General features: G+C 40.3%; 1 protein-coding gene across 4 annotated transcripts in view; it reads right to left on the bottom strand.

Moving 5' to 3' along the window:
• Nucleotides 1-17,958, bottom strand: part of usp2a (ubiquitin specific peptidase 2a) — a 50,419-nt gene that overhangs the window by 26,027 nt on the left and 6,434 nt on the right. For all 4 annotated transcript variants that reach the window (XM_039822483.1, XM_039822488.1, XM_039822476.1 and 1 more), the window contains exon 3: nt 10,696-11,518. In XM_039822483.1, coding sequence (XP_039678417.1) covers nt 10,696-11,463 — 768 coding nt within the window. In that variant the 5' untranslated portion in view covers nt 11,464-11,518. The remainder of the gene's footprint in view (nt 1-10,695; nt 11,519-17,958) is intronic.

The raw sequence follows: 17,958 nt of genomic DNA, 5'->3' as shown, positions 1-17,958 counted from the left end.
GAAAGTGAAAGAGCAGCACTTGCCCCTCACTCATTACCACCACTGAGGTGCCCTTGAGCAAGGCCCTTAACAAAAATATATTGTCGTTACCTTTTCACTAGTGACAAGAAAGGTCTTTACTTGTAATGCTAAATAAAGCTCACATTAATTTCCCACTGTGTTGACACATAATCATATTAAAAGTGAACGGTCGTAAATTTCAGTCAGAATCTTGTGGTAGAGATTAACTGGCTGAAAACAGCTGCCTGCTGCTGCTGATGAGAGCGGTGAAACTGAACCAAAATATTAAAGTTTTAGGCCAGAAAACCAAGGAATGTGCTGAAAGCCCCCGAAATGCTCCATAAAGCTGGGGGGAACTTATGAGTCGTGTGATAATTGTTTGTCATTTGATCCATTGTTAATATAAAATACTGTATAGGACAGCTTTAAGGCTAAGTATCCAATAACGTTCCAATGGTTTACTTAGTAATAAGTAATAAGAAATATGGAACAATGAAGAGAGACTTGAAAGAATGCTAGCACACTATTAAAAACAGGTTTTACTCTTAACTCTTTACTCTTTAGCAAAAATACATCTTGTTGATTTCTAGAGTGCCCTAAAGTTGAAATTTGGAAAACATACAGGTGTTGCATCAGGCTTTTTTAATACCATGACTACGGTCAAATGAAACACAAAAGTATGATTGAATCCGTCCAATGTGCTCTTGCATCTGTTTTTAGTAAATGAGACTTATATTTTGACATTTGGGTCATTCTACATGACAAGCACCTGTTAAAGATCTTGAAGACAAATGGTCTAACTTAACACCATAGGCGCGGATACCGTAGGTGCTCTGCTAATACTGAGCACCCACGAAGCTGATCGCGGTTATGTGTCAGTTAAACTTTTCATCTCCAATCCTATCCTAACCTATGAAAGATAGCCTACTTAACAGCTTTATTATGGAGTTGATAGGCGTGTGTGTTCGTGTCGGCCGTCTGAAATGCAAACATTGTTTGACAACTTTTTTTTTTTTAAAGGGCGTGCGCCTGTGAGCACCCACGGAGGAAAACATAAATCGGCGCCTATGCTTAACACTGCGTGTTTTAGCTACAACCCAAATTCCAGAAAAGTTGGGACATTTTTTAAATTTTAATAAAATGAAAACTAAAAGACTTTCAAATCACATTAGCCAATATTTTATCCACAATAGAACATAGATAACATAGCAAATGTTTAAACTGAGAGATTTTACACTTTTATCCACTTAATTAGCTCATTTAAAATTGAATGCCTGCTACAGGTCTCAAAAAAGTTGGCACAGGGGCAACAAATGGCTAAAAAAGCAAGCAGGTTTGAAAAGATTCAGCTGGGAGAACATCTCGTGACTAATTAAGTTAATTGATATCAGGTCTGTAACATGATTAGCTATAAAAGGTATGTCTTAGAGAAGCAGAGTCTCTCAGAAGTAAAGATGGGCAGAGGCTCTCCAATCTGTGAAAGACTGCGTAAAAAGATTGTGGAATACTTTAAAAACAATGTTCCTCAACGTCGAATTGCAAAGGCTTTGCAAATTTCATCATCTACAGTGCATAACATCATCAAAAGATTCAGAGAAACTGGAGAAATTTCTGTGTGTAAGGGACAAGTCCGGAGACCTTTATTGGATGCCCGTGGTCTTCGGGCCCTCAGACGACACTGCATCACTCATCGGCATGATTGTGTCAATGACATTACTAAATGGGCCCAGGAATACTTCCAGAAACCACTGTCAGTAAACACAATCCGCTGTGCCATCAGCAGATGCCAACTAAAGCTCTATCATGCAAAAAGGAAGCCATATGTGAACATGGTCCAGAAGCGCCGTCGTGTCCTGTGGGCCAAGGCTCATTTAAAATGGACTATTTCAAAGTGGAATAGTGTTCTATGGTCAGACGAGTCCAAATTTGACATTCTTGTTGGAAATCACGGACGCCATGTCCTCCGGGCTAAAGAGGAGGGAGACCTTCCAGCATGTTATCAGCGTTCAGTTCAAAAGCCAGCATCTCTGATGGTATGGGGGGTGCATAAGTGCATACGGTATGGGCAGCTTGCATGTTTTGGAAGGCTCTGTGAATGCTGAAAGGTATATAAAGGTTTTAGAGCAACATATGCTTCCCTCCAAACGACGTCTATTTCATGGAAGGCCTTGTATATTTCAGCAGGACAATGCAAACAGCATGGCTTCGTCGTAGAAGAGTCCGGGTGCTGAACTGGCCTGCCTGCATCTTTCACCTATAGAGAACATTTGGCGCATCATTAAATGAAAAATACGTCAAAGACGACCACGAACTCTTCAGTAGCTGGAAATCTATATAAGGCAAGAATGGGACCAAATTCCGACACCAAAACTCCAGCAACTCATAGCCTCAATGCCCAGACGTCTTCAAACTGTTTTGAAAAGAAAAGGAGATGCTACACCATGGTAAACATGCCCCATGCCAACTATTTTGAGACCTGTAGCAGAAATCAAATTTGAAATGAGCTCATTTTGTGCATAAAATTGTAAAATGTCTCAGTTTAAACATTTGCTATGTTATCTATGTTCTATTGTGAATAAAATATTGGCTCATTTGATTTGAAAGTCTTTTAGTTTTCATTTTATTAAAATTTAAAAAACGTCCCAACTTTTCTGGAATTCGGGTTGTATTTTTCAGGGAAGTTTCCTGACTGATGGAGCTGATTTTTAAGAAAGACAACAGAATGTTCTGTGCCTCACCTCGCACTCACAGGCAGTCTGGTTCAGGGTCATCAAAATACCAAACAGGGGAAACTATAACAAATAGTGTTTCAACCCTGCTATCTTTTCATGTAAGTCAACCCTTTGCTACCTTAAATGATCAGATACTGACCATGTCAATGCAACATGCATTTCTGTACTCAGAAAAAGGATTGAAATGCACAGTGGGTTTACAGTGTGGGCGATTTTTTACAGTGTAAAGTGAAAAAAGTGCAACATGTCCCCAGCAGCAATCTCACGAACCAGGCTCCAAGCGTGTGTACACAACAAATAGCCATGGAGCACATTCCATCACCAGACTGTGTGTGTGTGTGTGTGTGTGTGTGTGTGTGTGTGTGTGTGTGTGTGTGTGTGTGTGTGTGTGTGTGTGTGTGTGTGTGTGTGTGTGTGTGAGAGAGTGAGTGCGTGCGTGCGTGCATGCATGCGTGCATGTGTGAATGTATAAATCCTCGAGGTTAAAAACTACAATGTGAGAGACGGGGGCAAAGGGTCAATGTTTGTATTATGATATCTGATGCAAAGAGCTAAACAGTCTGGTATAAAAATAGGACAAAAGCAGTCTCTGAACAATGTTATCTAGGAGAAGTCAGAGTACAATTACCTAGGGATAGCTGCTCTATTCCCTAAGCTAAACTATGGTAGGCACATTAGACCGACACACTCTCTTCAGAGTGTTTTAATTTAACCTAGGTAGTACAACATATTTCTGTGGAAGGCAATTAAGAGCAGAGACCTGAGCCCTTATTCTACAATCCTACACTACAACATATCTTCCTTTAATTTGCTAACACTGATGTGAAATGCTGACATTACATCATTCGTATGTGGGAGAGTTCAGGAGATTATGCGGGAGAGTTCCAGAACAGAATGAAGCAATCCGTGTCAGTGTTCCAGAACAGAATGAAGTCTTCTGTACAGTAACTGTAGAACTAGATATATCAGATAAGTCCCTATTAAGGGGCTGCAGCCTTCGGATGTCTGAACTTGGCTACAGGTGCTGCTCTGCTTGTAATGTGTATAATAAAGTAATAAGTAATACAGTGTGGGTCAAAGTCTGACCCTTTTTTCTTAAATTTGTTCTTAAGAAAGTTCCTAAGAAAAGTCTACGTCTGATTCATGACGTGTTCGCAAACAGGTTCTTAGCAGGTGTGTTCTTAGAATGATGAATCCCAATGTCTTCGTAAGTTGAAAGCTCATGCCCATTGCTCCTATTTAGCATAGGTAAACGCCCCGTTAATTCCCATAAAAGGGCATGAGATGGCAGGGCTGTGTGCACACTTAGAGAAATTTCGAAAACGACGTGGTAAAGACTGTGGAGGCCTCGACACCAAAAATACGAAAAACTAGTAATTCTGAAGTGGAGGTACTGCTGCAAGAAGTTAGCGAAAAACGAGACAACAAAGCAGTAAATAAAACCGATGCATGGAATGCAGTTACCATAGACCGTTAACAGTCTATGGCATTTACTCATGCAGTTACTGATTATTAAAACAAACAAACAAACATATAATTATGTGTAAAATAATGAAAACAATTAGTTACAAAATTATAAAGAAATTAGGGCTGTCAATCGATTAAAAAAAATTAACTAATTAATCGCACAATTTGCTGTAGTTAATCGCGATTAATCGCGTTTTTAAATTGAGACTGAAGCTTGTAGTAATGGATATTTAAATAATGCTAAATCACTTAACTTTGCAAATATGAAGAGAAAACAAACAAGGAAAGGTTCTGCTAAGTTCAGAATGTTTAATATCTTTCAGAACAACAGCAGCAACAATTTGGCTTATTTAGTCCTGCTGAAGGCTGCTGAAATGGCTAGAAACTGTCCGACTTGAGAGCAGATATTTGTCACCACCCCCAATATTAGCCACATACCTAATATACCATATTCTGAATAATATACAAATGTGTATATATAATATATATATATATATATATATATATATATATATATATATATATATATATATATATATATATATATAGAGAGAGAGAGAGAGAGAATATAAATTACAATCTAGGCAGTACTTAATATCATAAATATTATAATATACTTAGTGTTTAATCTGAATGACTAAGCAAAGCACATATATCTAAACACAGAAATGCACATCAATATCAATATCAATGTTACACATTAAACCAGTAACCCAAAACCACAAAGGTGTATGTTGGCCTAAAGTGAAAACAGTGAGTGTAGTTTTAGATAGCGACGCTGTGCACAGCAATCCATTACCAATGTAAAGCGATTGACTACATTTCCCTTCCAGCACCGCAACCAGGAAGTAGCTTGTGTGACAGTGAGACGCACCAATTTCAAACATTTACTGGAATATAGTCACGGATACTATCGAGTCGACAGCGTTAAACATCAGACTGCAAATAAGGTTTTATCAGCGTGACCAACGTAACAGTTATCAAGCAAACAAATCGCGCACGTACATATCGGCAGCACAGCAGTCGAGACAAATCAAACCGCAGCTCAATGTAGCGAAACAGCAGCTTACCGGTGGAGCATCTCTCCTGACGAGACAACATGTCGGAACTAGTACTCGGTCCCGTTTATAGCCCATGCTCATTCATTTCTGGATTCTAACACATCATCTTTTTTCTCTTTTGGGATCTTACTGGTCCATGTTTCAACTCTTGACTGGCCCGTAGGCCTACTTCCATCAGGTAAATCCCTCCTAGAGTAGCGCCGCCTGCTCTTATGGAGACATATTACGTTTAGCCGCCACATGAAGTAAACAAACACAGCTGCGTTAATTTCGTTAATTTTTTTTAACGAGTTAAATATTAAAAAACTAACGCAAAAATTAACGCGTTAATTTTGACAGCCCTAAAAGAAATATTAATATTTAAAATTAGAATTAGAAAACAGTATAACTACTTATTTTGGGCAAACATGTCAGCTCTCAATTGTGATAAGAACAAATACCAAATAAGAAAACATTGGTGAATGCCAGAATTTTCGGGAAAACTGCGTAAGTGGGCTTTAAGAACAAATTTGTTCTTAAGAACGATTGGTGAATGAGGCCCATTGTGCTGAGAGAAACTCAGGGTCTAGCCACTGCATCAGAGCAATAATTGTGATTTGGACAGCTGATTATAAGGGTCCACCAATCACAAAAGACCAGATAGTAAATGTTGTTTTCCTAGCTGGCATAGAAGTGTTTAGGGACCTCCAGAAAAATGGAGAGAAGTCAAAAAGGACATCTGGGCTGCTGCACACCCTGCTGCCACCATGACCCTGACCTGGATAAGCAGCTAGAAAATGGATGCATATAATTAACTTCAAAGGCACTATTGCTCGGTTTTTGAAAACTATTGTAATACTGATAGTATAGACTATAGAGAATATTAGGATCCTTTGTTTTGATTTGAGGTCAAAATCCCAATATTGATAATGGTGAATCCATTGAATATTAGATACAGTATTTGATCTATTGACAGCTAACAGCTTTGGTGTAATGTTAAACACTGATCCACAAACCTTATCAAGAAAACTCATAATGACAGCTTACAAAACTACTAAAGCTACTAAACTACTGGCCCTTATTTGCCAAAGAACAAGCTCCACGTCTTTTTTTTATCAAACCATAAACTGTCTGACCAAGGTGGCAAACCAACAGTGGGGCAGTCTGAAAATATTTAGAAGAGAAGTCTAAAAATATTGTTGACTCAACAGTAAGTCTAGACACTAAGCCTGAGCAGAATAACTTCGAGGGAAATCAGCTTTGACTCAGTCATGCCATGCCACCTTGACCTTACTGTGACTGTTTGTTTGTAGGAGCCAAGGAGCAAAAGTGTGAATGGACGGTTGACCTTTTATTTGGAGGTAGAACTGAACGTGAATAAACCTATAATGTTGCCAATAATACGTCAACGCCAATTGGTATGCCGTGTAGGGAGGTTGGTCGGGGTGGTGGATGGGTAAAACACAGGACTTTCATACAGGAGAGCAGGGATCGTGTCCCGCGTGTGATGTTTCCTTACCACGTTTTTCTTTTCCTAAACCCAACCCAGTTCTTCTTTTCTTAATCCCAACCTGTTTTTCTTTTCTAAACCCACCCCAGTTCTTCTCTTCCTAATCCCAACCTGTTTTTCTTTTCCCCCGTGTGTGACGTTAAAACCACCCGTAGCCTTGCGATAACACGTAGCCTTGCGATAACACGTAGCCTCGCAATAACACGCCACTGGCGTGTATGTTTACGCAAAGTCATGATGCCACGTTGTAATACAAGACAGCTACCAGAAGTTACTTCATTTAAAAAAGGTCTGACGGATTCAAAGAAATGCATGAGATCCTTGAAAGGAGCGCAAGAGATTCAGGTGATGAATAACACTGCACACAAGGTTACAAGGTCCACACTGTAAATCTAAAACTTATACCTAGTAAAGCCATATAAATGTGTTTTTCCCTGTACGTGTCTGATTTGAAAATCATGCATGAGAAACAGGGAAAACAAGAACTATAGTCATGTTTACCAGCTTGCCTTAATCATAGACATGGCACAATATGAACAGGACCATGAGGCACCAGCAGCTGCTATTTTTGTGTTGTTTTTGGGTTGTAAGCTTCTGAGAAATTATAAGAACTGGATTTATTTTGTTTTACCAAATCTATTTCAGGAGAGCATAAGCAACAACAAGTTTGTTCTGTAGTCATTATACACCAAACAGTGTAGAGTTTGGGTTGAGCTATAGAACTTTTTCAACTGTATGTAGTAGAAACTCTGCTTATGGGAAGCCAATTCAACATCAGTGCAGATCACATTATTTTAGCTGTGTTTTTTTTCAGCATCTATGTCATTATTTCATCATCTGTGACACAATAATGTACAGCAGAAGGCAACACTGGTAAAGTGTTCAAACACTGCTCATTCTGGCCGCCTCACAACTCTATTGATTACTGTAATTCACTGTTCACCACCCTTTTTAAATAATTTTTGAAAGTGAAATGGTGAACATTCTGTGGTTTCAGCTGGTCAAATGTGAATATGATTTCGTCTTCTATGATATTAAACTGAAAATCTTTGGTTTTGGACTGATGGTCGGATAAAACAAAATATTGGGCCATGTGAACTTGTATTTGCATTTGCATTGCTATTTGCTGGCATTCTATAGACAAAATGATGAATCTGTTGATCAGGAAAATAATAATATACATTTAACGATAAGGAAAATAATTGATAGCTGCAGCCCTAATAATAAGCACCAGTCCGCTGTGTTGATGGATGATCTAATATGCTGACTGAGAGCTTTATGAATGAGTTTATGTGCTAGGACCATCATACAGTATATCCATACAATCAAATGCATATCAAGCAGCTAATGATATTAAGAAATCTATAGATTACTGTTGATTGGTTTTCTGTGATTAATCCACTCATTGTTCAGTATAAACTATCTAAAATAATGACAAATAATCATTACAGTTGAAATATGCTGATGAGCATGGCTAACTAATGCTCGGTTTGGACTGTTGCCATTAGCTCTGATTTCTCCACCCTCTCTCTCCCTTTGTCATCTGCTGATCAGCGGTATGAGCTACATATTTGAGCACAAATATTGATTTTAATATGATTTTATTGATTTTAAAAATGGTCCGCCAGTCTATGATTAGAACTTTGTCCATCGCAACAGTCTGTTAGACTCAGCAAAGGTCTGTTACACAGAAATAGCAGACAGCAGAATGCTGTGATCGACCAATCCGAATCAAGTATTCAACCAAGCCATGTAATAACATTATGTAAACATAACACACAAACTCAGGACCCTCACTAAGGCTAGTTTCTGCACACTGTGCTAAATCTTTATCAGTGCAGATGCCTTGGCCAGGGGGAAGAAGGTGATTAAATGTGCCTGAAGTAATAGAGGCCTGGGCTAATTAACAGTACAAATAGCCCAGCTGGTGACATCCAGTACTTCTCAGTCCGTGCATGATGGATAGGTGTTGATTACTTGATGGGTTACTGTAAATGAGAATAAAAGTGTAGTTCAAGCTTGCCGATTCCACTTCAGGAACCTGCATCACCTAACTGATATTGAAACATGGACTTTAGCCCATGGTTAAGAGGCATATCAAACTGACTATTTGTGTTTCACAGTTATGAGCCAAAGGCTCATAGAACACTATGAAATTATCATTTTTGCACCCAAGAGAGAATATTTTATCCTGTGTTGTTTATATTTTATTTTTAGTACAACCCCCCTTAGTAGTCTAAATTGATTTTCGCCCTTCACTAGGAGAGCCAAATAATTTGTAATGTGCAGGTTGTGTTAGGTAATGGCCGTCTATTTCTGAATGGAGACTTGTATGAGCTAAAAAAGGAGCACCTGACTGATTAGGAAATGTACAGCTGGTTTTATTTGTTCAAGTATACCTCATGACAGCGTGCAGCCCCACCACAAGACCAGTTAGTTAATAGTGTTAAACCTTCCTTATTCCATATGCTAGAGTCATTCAAGTGCAGACAGCAAGTCTATGTACAGTATGTCATGAGAGTAACAACACACTGTATGAGGCCTACATCATCAAACATACTATCAAAAATAGTACATAGTATCAATACTTTTTGTGTACTAATGCAGCATTTTCAGATGGCTGTTTATTTTAAAGGCCCTGCATACCCATTGTAAACCCATACAAGCAATTTTAATTACTTTGGCTGATTAAACCTCTTCTCAAGACTTCTCAGTCTAATTAGTGCATGTGTCCAGTGACATCACATTATTCCCAATATAGTGCCGCACACTTTCAACCTGAGCAGACGTCTAATCAGCCAGAATCAGAATAAGTTTAGAGTTTGGCTTTTGTTGAAATTATGTAAGAAAAGTGCTGAATTTCTTGGTGCATTTTGAGCAGCTAGTCTTTGATGTGTTTATTTAGGGCTGCAACTACCGGTAACAATTATTTTCAATCAATTCATATTTGCTTTTTTTTAAATAACTAATTAGTTGTTTTGTCTATATAATGTAAGAAAATAATGAAAATGCCCATTACATTTTCTCAGAGCCAAAGGTGACATCTTTAAATCTTTAAAAATGTGTCCCACTAACAGTCCAAAACCCAAGGATATTCAATTTACATTGATCGTAGTACTAATAAGGCATTCTAATGCATTACGAGTACATTAAAAGTTAATCTGATTAACAAATAGTAAACAATAAGAGTGTAATATGATGAACATGATGACTACATAACGTGCTTTGAATGGAAACTTTTCACTCTCCATCCTTCCTACCATCTACTCTTCCCCTCCTGCACTCTCCCCACCCTCCTCCCATTATTTAAGCGGTTATCGGGACTAATCCTGAGAGGAAGTGGGTCAGTTGTGCTTTCTGAACTGCATAGAGGAAGCTTGGGTCATTAATACTGAGCTTATAGATGAGGCTAGTGGCCTGCAGAATCAGCCCATCATAGCCAAGCAGCTCCTTCTGAGAGGTGTAAACTAGCTAATTGCTGGGTAAGAAGGGTCCGGTATCCATGCTCATTTGTCACATAGCCATGAAACTTCTTACGTACACCGAAAATAATGTTCTCCGGTTAGCATATGATTATTATGTTACAAAAAATAAGAGTAATTGTACCTGCCATTTATTGAATAGCTCAAACAGTCAACCAAGGAACATGTTAGAGGCATGAGAGTATAACACGTCTGGTATATAATTGTAAACCAAGACTTCAAGTGCATTGAAATTCATTTGAACAATAGTGCCCCCATTTGGTAAAAGCCAGTACTCTCAGAAGCCACACAGCATTGTGGGGCTTTACCGTGTGTGTGAAACCAAAGAATTGAAACCAGTGTGCCTCTGCGGTGACGACTATAGCTATACTCAGCCCCTGGATATTGATCACCTAAGGAGCAGTGTACCCCCAATAAAAGCAAGCCAAGCCAGTATGTGCAAGAACAGAGGGACATTTTCTTACCATGGAGTCCCTGGTGGGGGAGTCGGACAGCCCGTTACTGCTCGGCTCCCATGAGGAAGAGCTGAATGCTCTGCTGCTGCCGCTGAAGGCCTCCTGGGTGGAGCTCCGCGACAGGGCCTCCTGAGTAGAGCTCCGTGACAGGCCCGAGTAGCTCGGGCGGGAGCTAGTGCCATACGAGTTGGCCACATCGCTGGCCCGACTGCGGTAGTTCCGCAGGGCACTGGTGGAAGAAGACGAGGCGGAGGAAGAGGAGGAGGTATCATTGAGGCCCAGAGAGGCCAGGTCCCTGCTCAAGTCACTCTGGGATACGGATTTTCGTCGGTTGAGCAAGATACTGGAGGCCACCGGTGAAGAGGAGAGGTAGCTGGACTGGGCCGAGGAAGAAGAGTAGGAACTGTAGCCGGTATAGGTCGATCCTCCACTCAGCCCCAACCCTCCATAGCTCTTGACAGGGGTTCTGCTGAGGCTCTCGCTCCGGCGGCTGCTGATGCTGCTTCCGAGGATGTCAGTGCGTGGGATGGTTCGACCCCGGTCGCGGTCGGGGTCTGAGGCGGTGCTGTAGTTGCGGCTGCGAGCGGCAGAACTGCTCAGATAACTGGAGGAGGAGTAACCTGAAGAAGAGGTGGAGGTGGGGGACTTGTAGGAGGACAGCCTGTCCCGCTCGCTGTAGGAGCTATGGCCTGGGGTCAGGGAGGAGCTGTAGGAGCTGTAGTGGCTGGTGTAGGAGGGGCCAGAGTAGCGCTTGGCGGTGGAGGAGACGCGGGACATGCTGCTGCTGGTTTCTCAGCCACAGGGAGGGAGAGCCTCTGAAATACTGCATCGACTGCAGCCACAGCAAAGAGACACGAGTATTAGTTCATCAGCAACAATCAAATCAATACTGCACTACAGCAACATTTATCCTTGCTTGTCTAAGCATTTATCTGGTTTTAAAGACACAGAATGATTCAAGAAGACTATAACACGTCCACCTTTTTGGCATAATATCATAATATCATGAAAACTGAAAATCTAAAGTAATATATGCTATGCTTACTGTGTGACACATAACCGAATACCAAACACTGACCCACACTGATACTCCTTGTCCTGTTATTTATAGGATAATATCAGCATTTGTTCACGCTTTAACCCATTTACTACAAATCATATTTCCTTGACACTACTGCAACCCATTTTCAAAGCACGCTATAGTGGTTTAGATGTGTCAATGTGTTTTTCCTGACTTTCAGGCAGCCATTATCTTCAGTGCACTACATTATCAAAATCAATTTACAACAACTTGCAACTTCCGTGATTTAGATTATCCATCAGAGTGAACATTTGTCTCCTTTAACTGCCATCACTGTCAAAGTGTATGCAATTTCTGTATAGTGCATAATGCAGTAGTAAATGCAAATGGATCGGAAATGTCTTCAATGCATTAGCCTACAAAGATTATTGAATTTTTTTAAACTTTAAAACCACAAATACTAGAATTCGACCAGAAAGCAGTGCACGCTCCCACATGCACTTGCTGACCCAGTTTTTGATGCAGGCTTCTTGTTAAAGAACTGTAGTTTGTTAGAAGAGAAGTTGCTGGCCCCACTACAGAGGCATCTTGTCCCATATGGTAACTGTGCCCAAGTGTAACAATTCCATTAAACTTTCTTTATCACTTTACTTTTGTGTTTGTTTTCGGGCATTTTTTACACTTCTGTTATGTACAGTATGTTCAACGTCACGCAGAGCCACACAGACATTGTTTACTGTTTTTTACAGCCTCAGAAATGACTCCCTGTGCCTATAAAATCCACTTTGATTGAATGTAAAACTGATGGAGTGCCCATTAAAAAATACGTATTTTAGCCATAGGCCGTTTAATTGTTACCTTGTTACACTGTTATTCCTCTAAACCGGAACAGATCAAATGGAAATATTGTACATTAGGGTGCCATGTCTATATGTTTATCTAGCAACACTAATAATAAATAAATATGGAATAGACTCTCTCCTGACTATTTTGACATCTCAAATTGCAAATTCCCTTCTCTTGCAGCAGGGCACCAGCCCACCCCTCCTCCCTCTCTTGGTATAGTGTGTGTCCACCACGGCTATAATGGGAGAGTCCGGCGGGCTGTTGGAGGTAAAGCCAGGCAGCGAGCACAGTGTGTTCCTGCTGTGGCAGCAGCGGCAGAGAGAAGCTCTTGTTCACATGCGCAGCAGCCAGGGTCTGAATAAATAAAAGTATCTGGTGTTGCTGATCCGTGTTGAGTTTAGTGAGGGAGGCTCATATTTCTTTAATCTGTCTCTCTCCTCTCTTCCCTCCCTTTCTTACTGCTCCCTATCCTCTCCAGCTTTCTCTCTTCCTCCCTGGCACCCTGCCTTCTCTTCCGATGGCACCTACTTCTCCTCGGTGTAATTTCCCCTCCTTCAGGTTCTCTATCGCTTTCTCCCTCTGCCTCCCTCTCTCTCAGTGGCTACAGGTTCATCAATAATTCAGCATATGGATCTGGAGTAAGCAGACAGGCAGTGTGCTGGAGACAGGCCAACACACACCGCTAGCCAAAACAGACAGAGGCAGGCCAAGCGGCCGTGGCTATTTAGTTGAGTACTGCTAAGCCAGCCAGAGCTAGCTAAAGGCAGGCTTGGTAGATGTTTGAGCTTTGTTTCTATAATTTGGCAGCAGTGGTGTTTGGAGGGTTATTTTGGTTCTGTAATGCAGATGGCAACAGTAAAACATGGACACTGCGTCTCTGACATCACCCATAGTTTTTGGATCTGGATTCACTCTCCATCATCACTCTTGTCAGTTACTGGTGACAGAAAATTGGAACAAACAAGCGTCAGCCAAAACAACTATGATAGTTTGAGTCACCTGACATACAAGCCCCTAAACAAACTTCTCTTTATGAATAGAGATGATTGGTGCATGAATGAACAAATCTTTAACATTGAATCCTGAATTAGTATGGTGCCTGCTCCCCTCATTGGTGAAAAAAAGCATCGACAATCAACCGTGAACTGAGCTGTGATAGATAATAGTTAGGAGGTTACAAACATACTAAAAGACCCACAGAATCAACCTGTTGCAGATAGACTAGTTGCTAAGATATTAACCTTTTTAACAGCACTACATAGGCCTGAACTAAGGTACTGAACTAACCAGTTTGAACCAGCAGCATCGGCCCCAAAAGTTGTATAACGACGATGCATTTCAAAAGAAGAATTTGGTGTTTTAATCAGCAGTACAAAAACTTGTTCACAATACCTTGAAAAACAAATTCATGATATCAAAATGTTTTTATTTTAATTTGTTTTGTGTCAATATGTAAAATAAAATAAAGGATCATATCAGATGTCATAGTAGCACATACAACGTATACGGTATCTACATCTGGGCTCATAATCTAAGTTGAATACATTAGAGAAGACTCAGAAGACTTTGCAGTGCACATTTTTGGGTAATTTGAGCTGGAAATGTGCTGCCTGGACACAGAGGGGACACCAGCCAGGCAGCATTTTCAAAGCTTGTACCCGACTTTGATTGCTGCAAAATGTATTCATCGCTGCAAATTCCTCCGATTTACAAAGCTGCTGCTGGTAAGACCACCACATCCTTATCATCACACTGGCTCAAACCTTCATTATGTGACTCCTCACACTGTGTAAACACAAGGATGAAAATCATGTGAGTCAAATTACAGTGAGAATCCTAGATGATCCATACCATACTGCCGTGAGTTGTGTTTTCTCTGACAAAACTGTCAGTAAGACCCACTGTATAAACATGGCTCTTCACTAAGCAACATGGTCTCAAATAAACAGTTACACAATAGCCAATCATAAACAACAAAGACAAATTCTTATCAAATGAAGTCTGTGGTTTTCTTGTGTTTATGTGGGACTTTGATGATATTTTAGAACTCCACAACCTTCAAATAAGCATAGCCTGTATGTCCTTTGAACCCTTGACTGCACCACTTTGGCCTTGGTTGAACCTTACCACAACAGCCTTCTGCATGTACCTTTCTGTATTCTCACAGCTGTGTCCTCACAGCCAAAGACCCAGGGGCAGCTGAGTGAAACAAGCTTGGGCTAGCCTGGTGGGCGATCTGCTGAGAGTGAAGTGCAAACACCAACTCACACCCGTGGGAGTAACACCACCGCACAACGTGGACCGACATACAGGATTGATAAGATGATAGCAAACTATGGATTTCACTTCTTAGAGGAGATGTCTCCAGGGAAACAACATAGCACGCACAGACACAAGCATGCGACACACACACACACACACACACACACACACACACACACACACACACACACACACACACACACACACACACACACACACACACACACACACACACACACACACACACACACACACACACAAAGGCATTCTGGCTACTCTGCATTTTCATCCTCCCCTGAGGTTGTGTTAACCAGTAGTTACCATAGCTACCGTGGCAACAAGCTGCATTTGTTTGCTTGCTACCAACGCATAAAGGACTTTAAAGTAGCAGCAGGCCAATTTACACTTACTATCAAAGCTACAAACTGGTGGCTACACTTATTGCTCTGTATTCCTTTCCTTCCTTTAGAAAACCACCCAGGACATGAAAAAGCTCTGCCTAAAGAGCCTCTGTGCTGCTGTCGGAGAATTATAAAACAGGATCAGATAGAATCAAATATGAGAGGTCAGAGGAAAATAAAAAGTTAAGTATAACAATGTGAAAATACCACATTCTACTACTATGAAAGAGCTGGTTTGTCTGCCAAGCTTCTACTAAATCTGTATTAAGAAGCTGTCAACAGAAGTGACTGGCTGCATGAGCGCAGTGGAAGATTTTAGCAGCTGACTGCTGGCAATCTTTAGCAAAGAGCTGGAGAGATGAGGTTTCACTTACTGGGCAGGTTTCAGAAAACCAAGCTAAAAACTTTTTAGGAACCACACTTTCACTACCTGGAACCCGATTCAAGAGCAATTTAAAGACGAATATAGACCAAAAAAACTACCAAAAGACTAGCAACTAGTTAATAATGTGACAATTCACACTGGTTTTACTTTTCAACACACTACTCTGTCCATTTACAGTGTCAATCACCAGCAGGACCAAAGCTCACCTGGATGTCATTGATAAAGTCTCTCACTTTTATAATATTTTTATTATAAGAATGGAATAAATGACTAATGTGAAAAGGGTTGTCTGTAGTAGTTTAATATCAGCTGACCCTGCAGCTGCCCCCAGCTCAACTGAACATTTTAGTACCTTTTAGCTCATTGTTTTGGTTTTAAAGTCCACAACGCTCTCCTCAACCTATTGAATACTGGACTTACAGGTGCCAAGAACATATTACATTTGATTTAAAAGATCTGAAACTACAAATAAGTACTGTCAAAAAAGGAGAGAAATAAGAGGTTTGGAGACTTGATGTCTACGTGTGCCTATTATAAAATGTGGAAGGCATAATATGAAAATAAATGGCTAAATACAACTGCATGTCAACTATTTTCGATGAAAAATGCTTGAAAATATGACTATTATGTAGACAAATATTTGGAAGAACTTTTTAAAGCATGAAATGTATATCTTTTTGTATATAGACATTGATATGCTGATAGAGAGAGAAGAGCAACAGATAGATTGCAAATGCTCTTGTTGTTTTTGATTGTGTCTATAATCTCACTGAAATCTGCTTCTGTTGAAAATCCATCATTTAAATGAGTAAGTGAGTCAGATCTCTTACAGTACACATTGTCCTAACAGGTCCCCTCCTGGCCTATTAGAGAGCAGAGCCAATGTCAAGTGCGGTAGGAGAGTGTGTGTGATGACGCAGGACGCCATAGCCACCGTGCCCCGGGGTCACATTTCATGAATGTAACATCAACAGAGTGGATGCTCTCTGGTGATTTGGAGTGAGAGTATGTATGTCTGTGTGTGTGTGTGTGTGTGTGTGTGTGTGTGTGTGTGTGTGTGTGTGTGTGTATATAAAGAAGTGATGTACTATAGTAAATATCTAAATCTCAGCTGAGTCAGTGTAGTTTTGAGACGAGTACTGAGTTCAATGTTGGGTCAGATATACCTATTTCCAACAAGATAGAAACAAGCAGACAGACACATTTAGTCAAATTAAGGTGCAACAAATAGCTTAATAAGATATTACTACCCTGCAGTACAAATTGACCATTATACAGTACATCTGTGGTGAGTCCAAAGGGATTGTTGATAAATAAAAATGGCTAAAAAATGACTATGCTGACAGAGGACCACACTTCTACAAGCAAACAAAAGCTTAAAAAGGCAATGACTGATAATCAGAATGGATTGCCAATTTCTTTCACTTCACTCCTTCAGCCTTCAATGTGTAAATAAGGCAGATCAAAATCCAATCCTTTCTTTACTGTTCTCTACAGTGTAATGTCTCAGCCTGCTTGTTGCAGCACGGCTGTCATTTACCACAGCCTACAGTGTAGAATTATGGTCATATACAGTATGCAAGTGAAAATTATTGTGTGAAAAATTATTTGGCCGCACTGCTGCGAGTGACTCTGAGTTCTGGCAAAATACACAAATTTGTTAAGCTCCAACCAAGAGCTTTTTTTCACTGAAAACAGCTGCCTTCTGCAGCTGGAAACAGTTGCGAGTGAGACTGAACCAAAACAGTAATGTTGAGGGCTATGAAACCAAAACGATGAGCTAAAAGACACTCAAAGTAGAACTGTAGAACTGAGGAGAACTGCAGAGTTGGGTGATAATTCTCAGTTGGTTTGTCAATAAGTTACACATCAAAATATTGATCTCTATGAGCATTGAAAGTCAATTGTCATAGCTTTAAAAAATAACCCTTAGCGACTTTTGCCAGACTATACAATCCAGCGTTGGTACCTATGTAAAGTAATGCAGGATGACGGTAATTGTAATTACTGTATGTGAACTCACTTTGACTGATGGGTTTTTGGCCTTAAATCCATAGGACAGTCTATTGTTACCATCACCACAATATACACCAAAATAGCTGTAGTTTTCAAAATGAATAATGTTAGAAATCAACATGGGGGCTATTACAGGGTCTCTGAGCAAAGCTTGGCTTGTTCTTAAAGGCAGCTAAATATACCCTGAAATGTGAGCGGATAAGAGACTGCTGGGGGCCACACTGACGCCTTTGCCCTCCCTTTCTGCCCATTACAACGAAGTGCCAAGTTGTTTCGTGTTAAAACTAGGTTTGACTACTTGGCTATTCTAACAAGCCATAGTTGGACCTTGTCCAGCCTTC

The sequence above is a fragment of the Perca fluviatilis genome, chromosome 2, assembly GCF_010015445.1.
Source record: "Perca fluviatilis chromosome 2, GENO_Pfluv_1.0, whole genome shotgun sequence".
Classification (NCBI taxonomy): Eukaryota; Metazoa; Chordata; class Actinopteri; order Perciformes; family Percidae; genus Perca; species Perca fluviatilis.
Note: the sequence above shows the minus strand (reverse complement) of the source record. Positions and strands in the feature narration are given on the sequence as shown.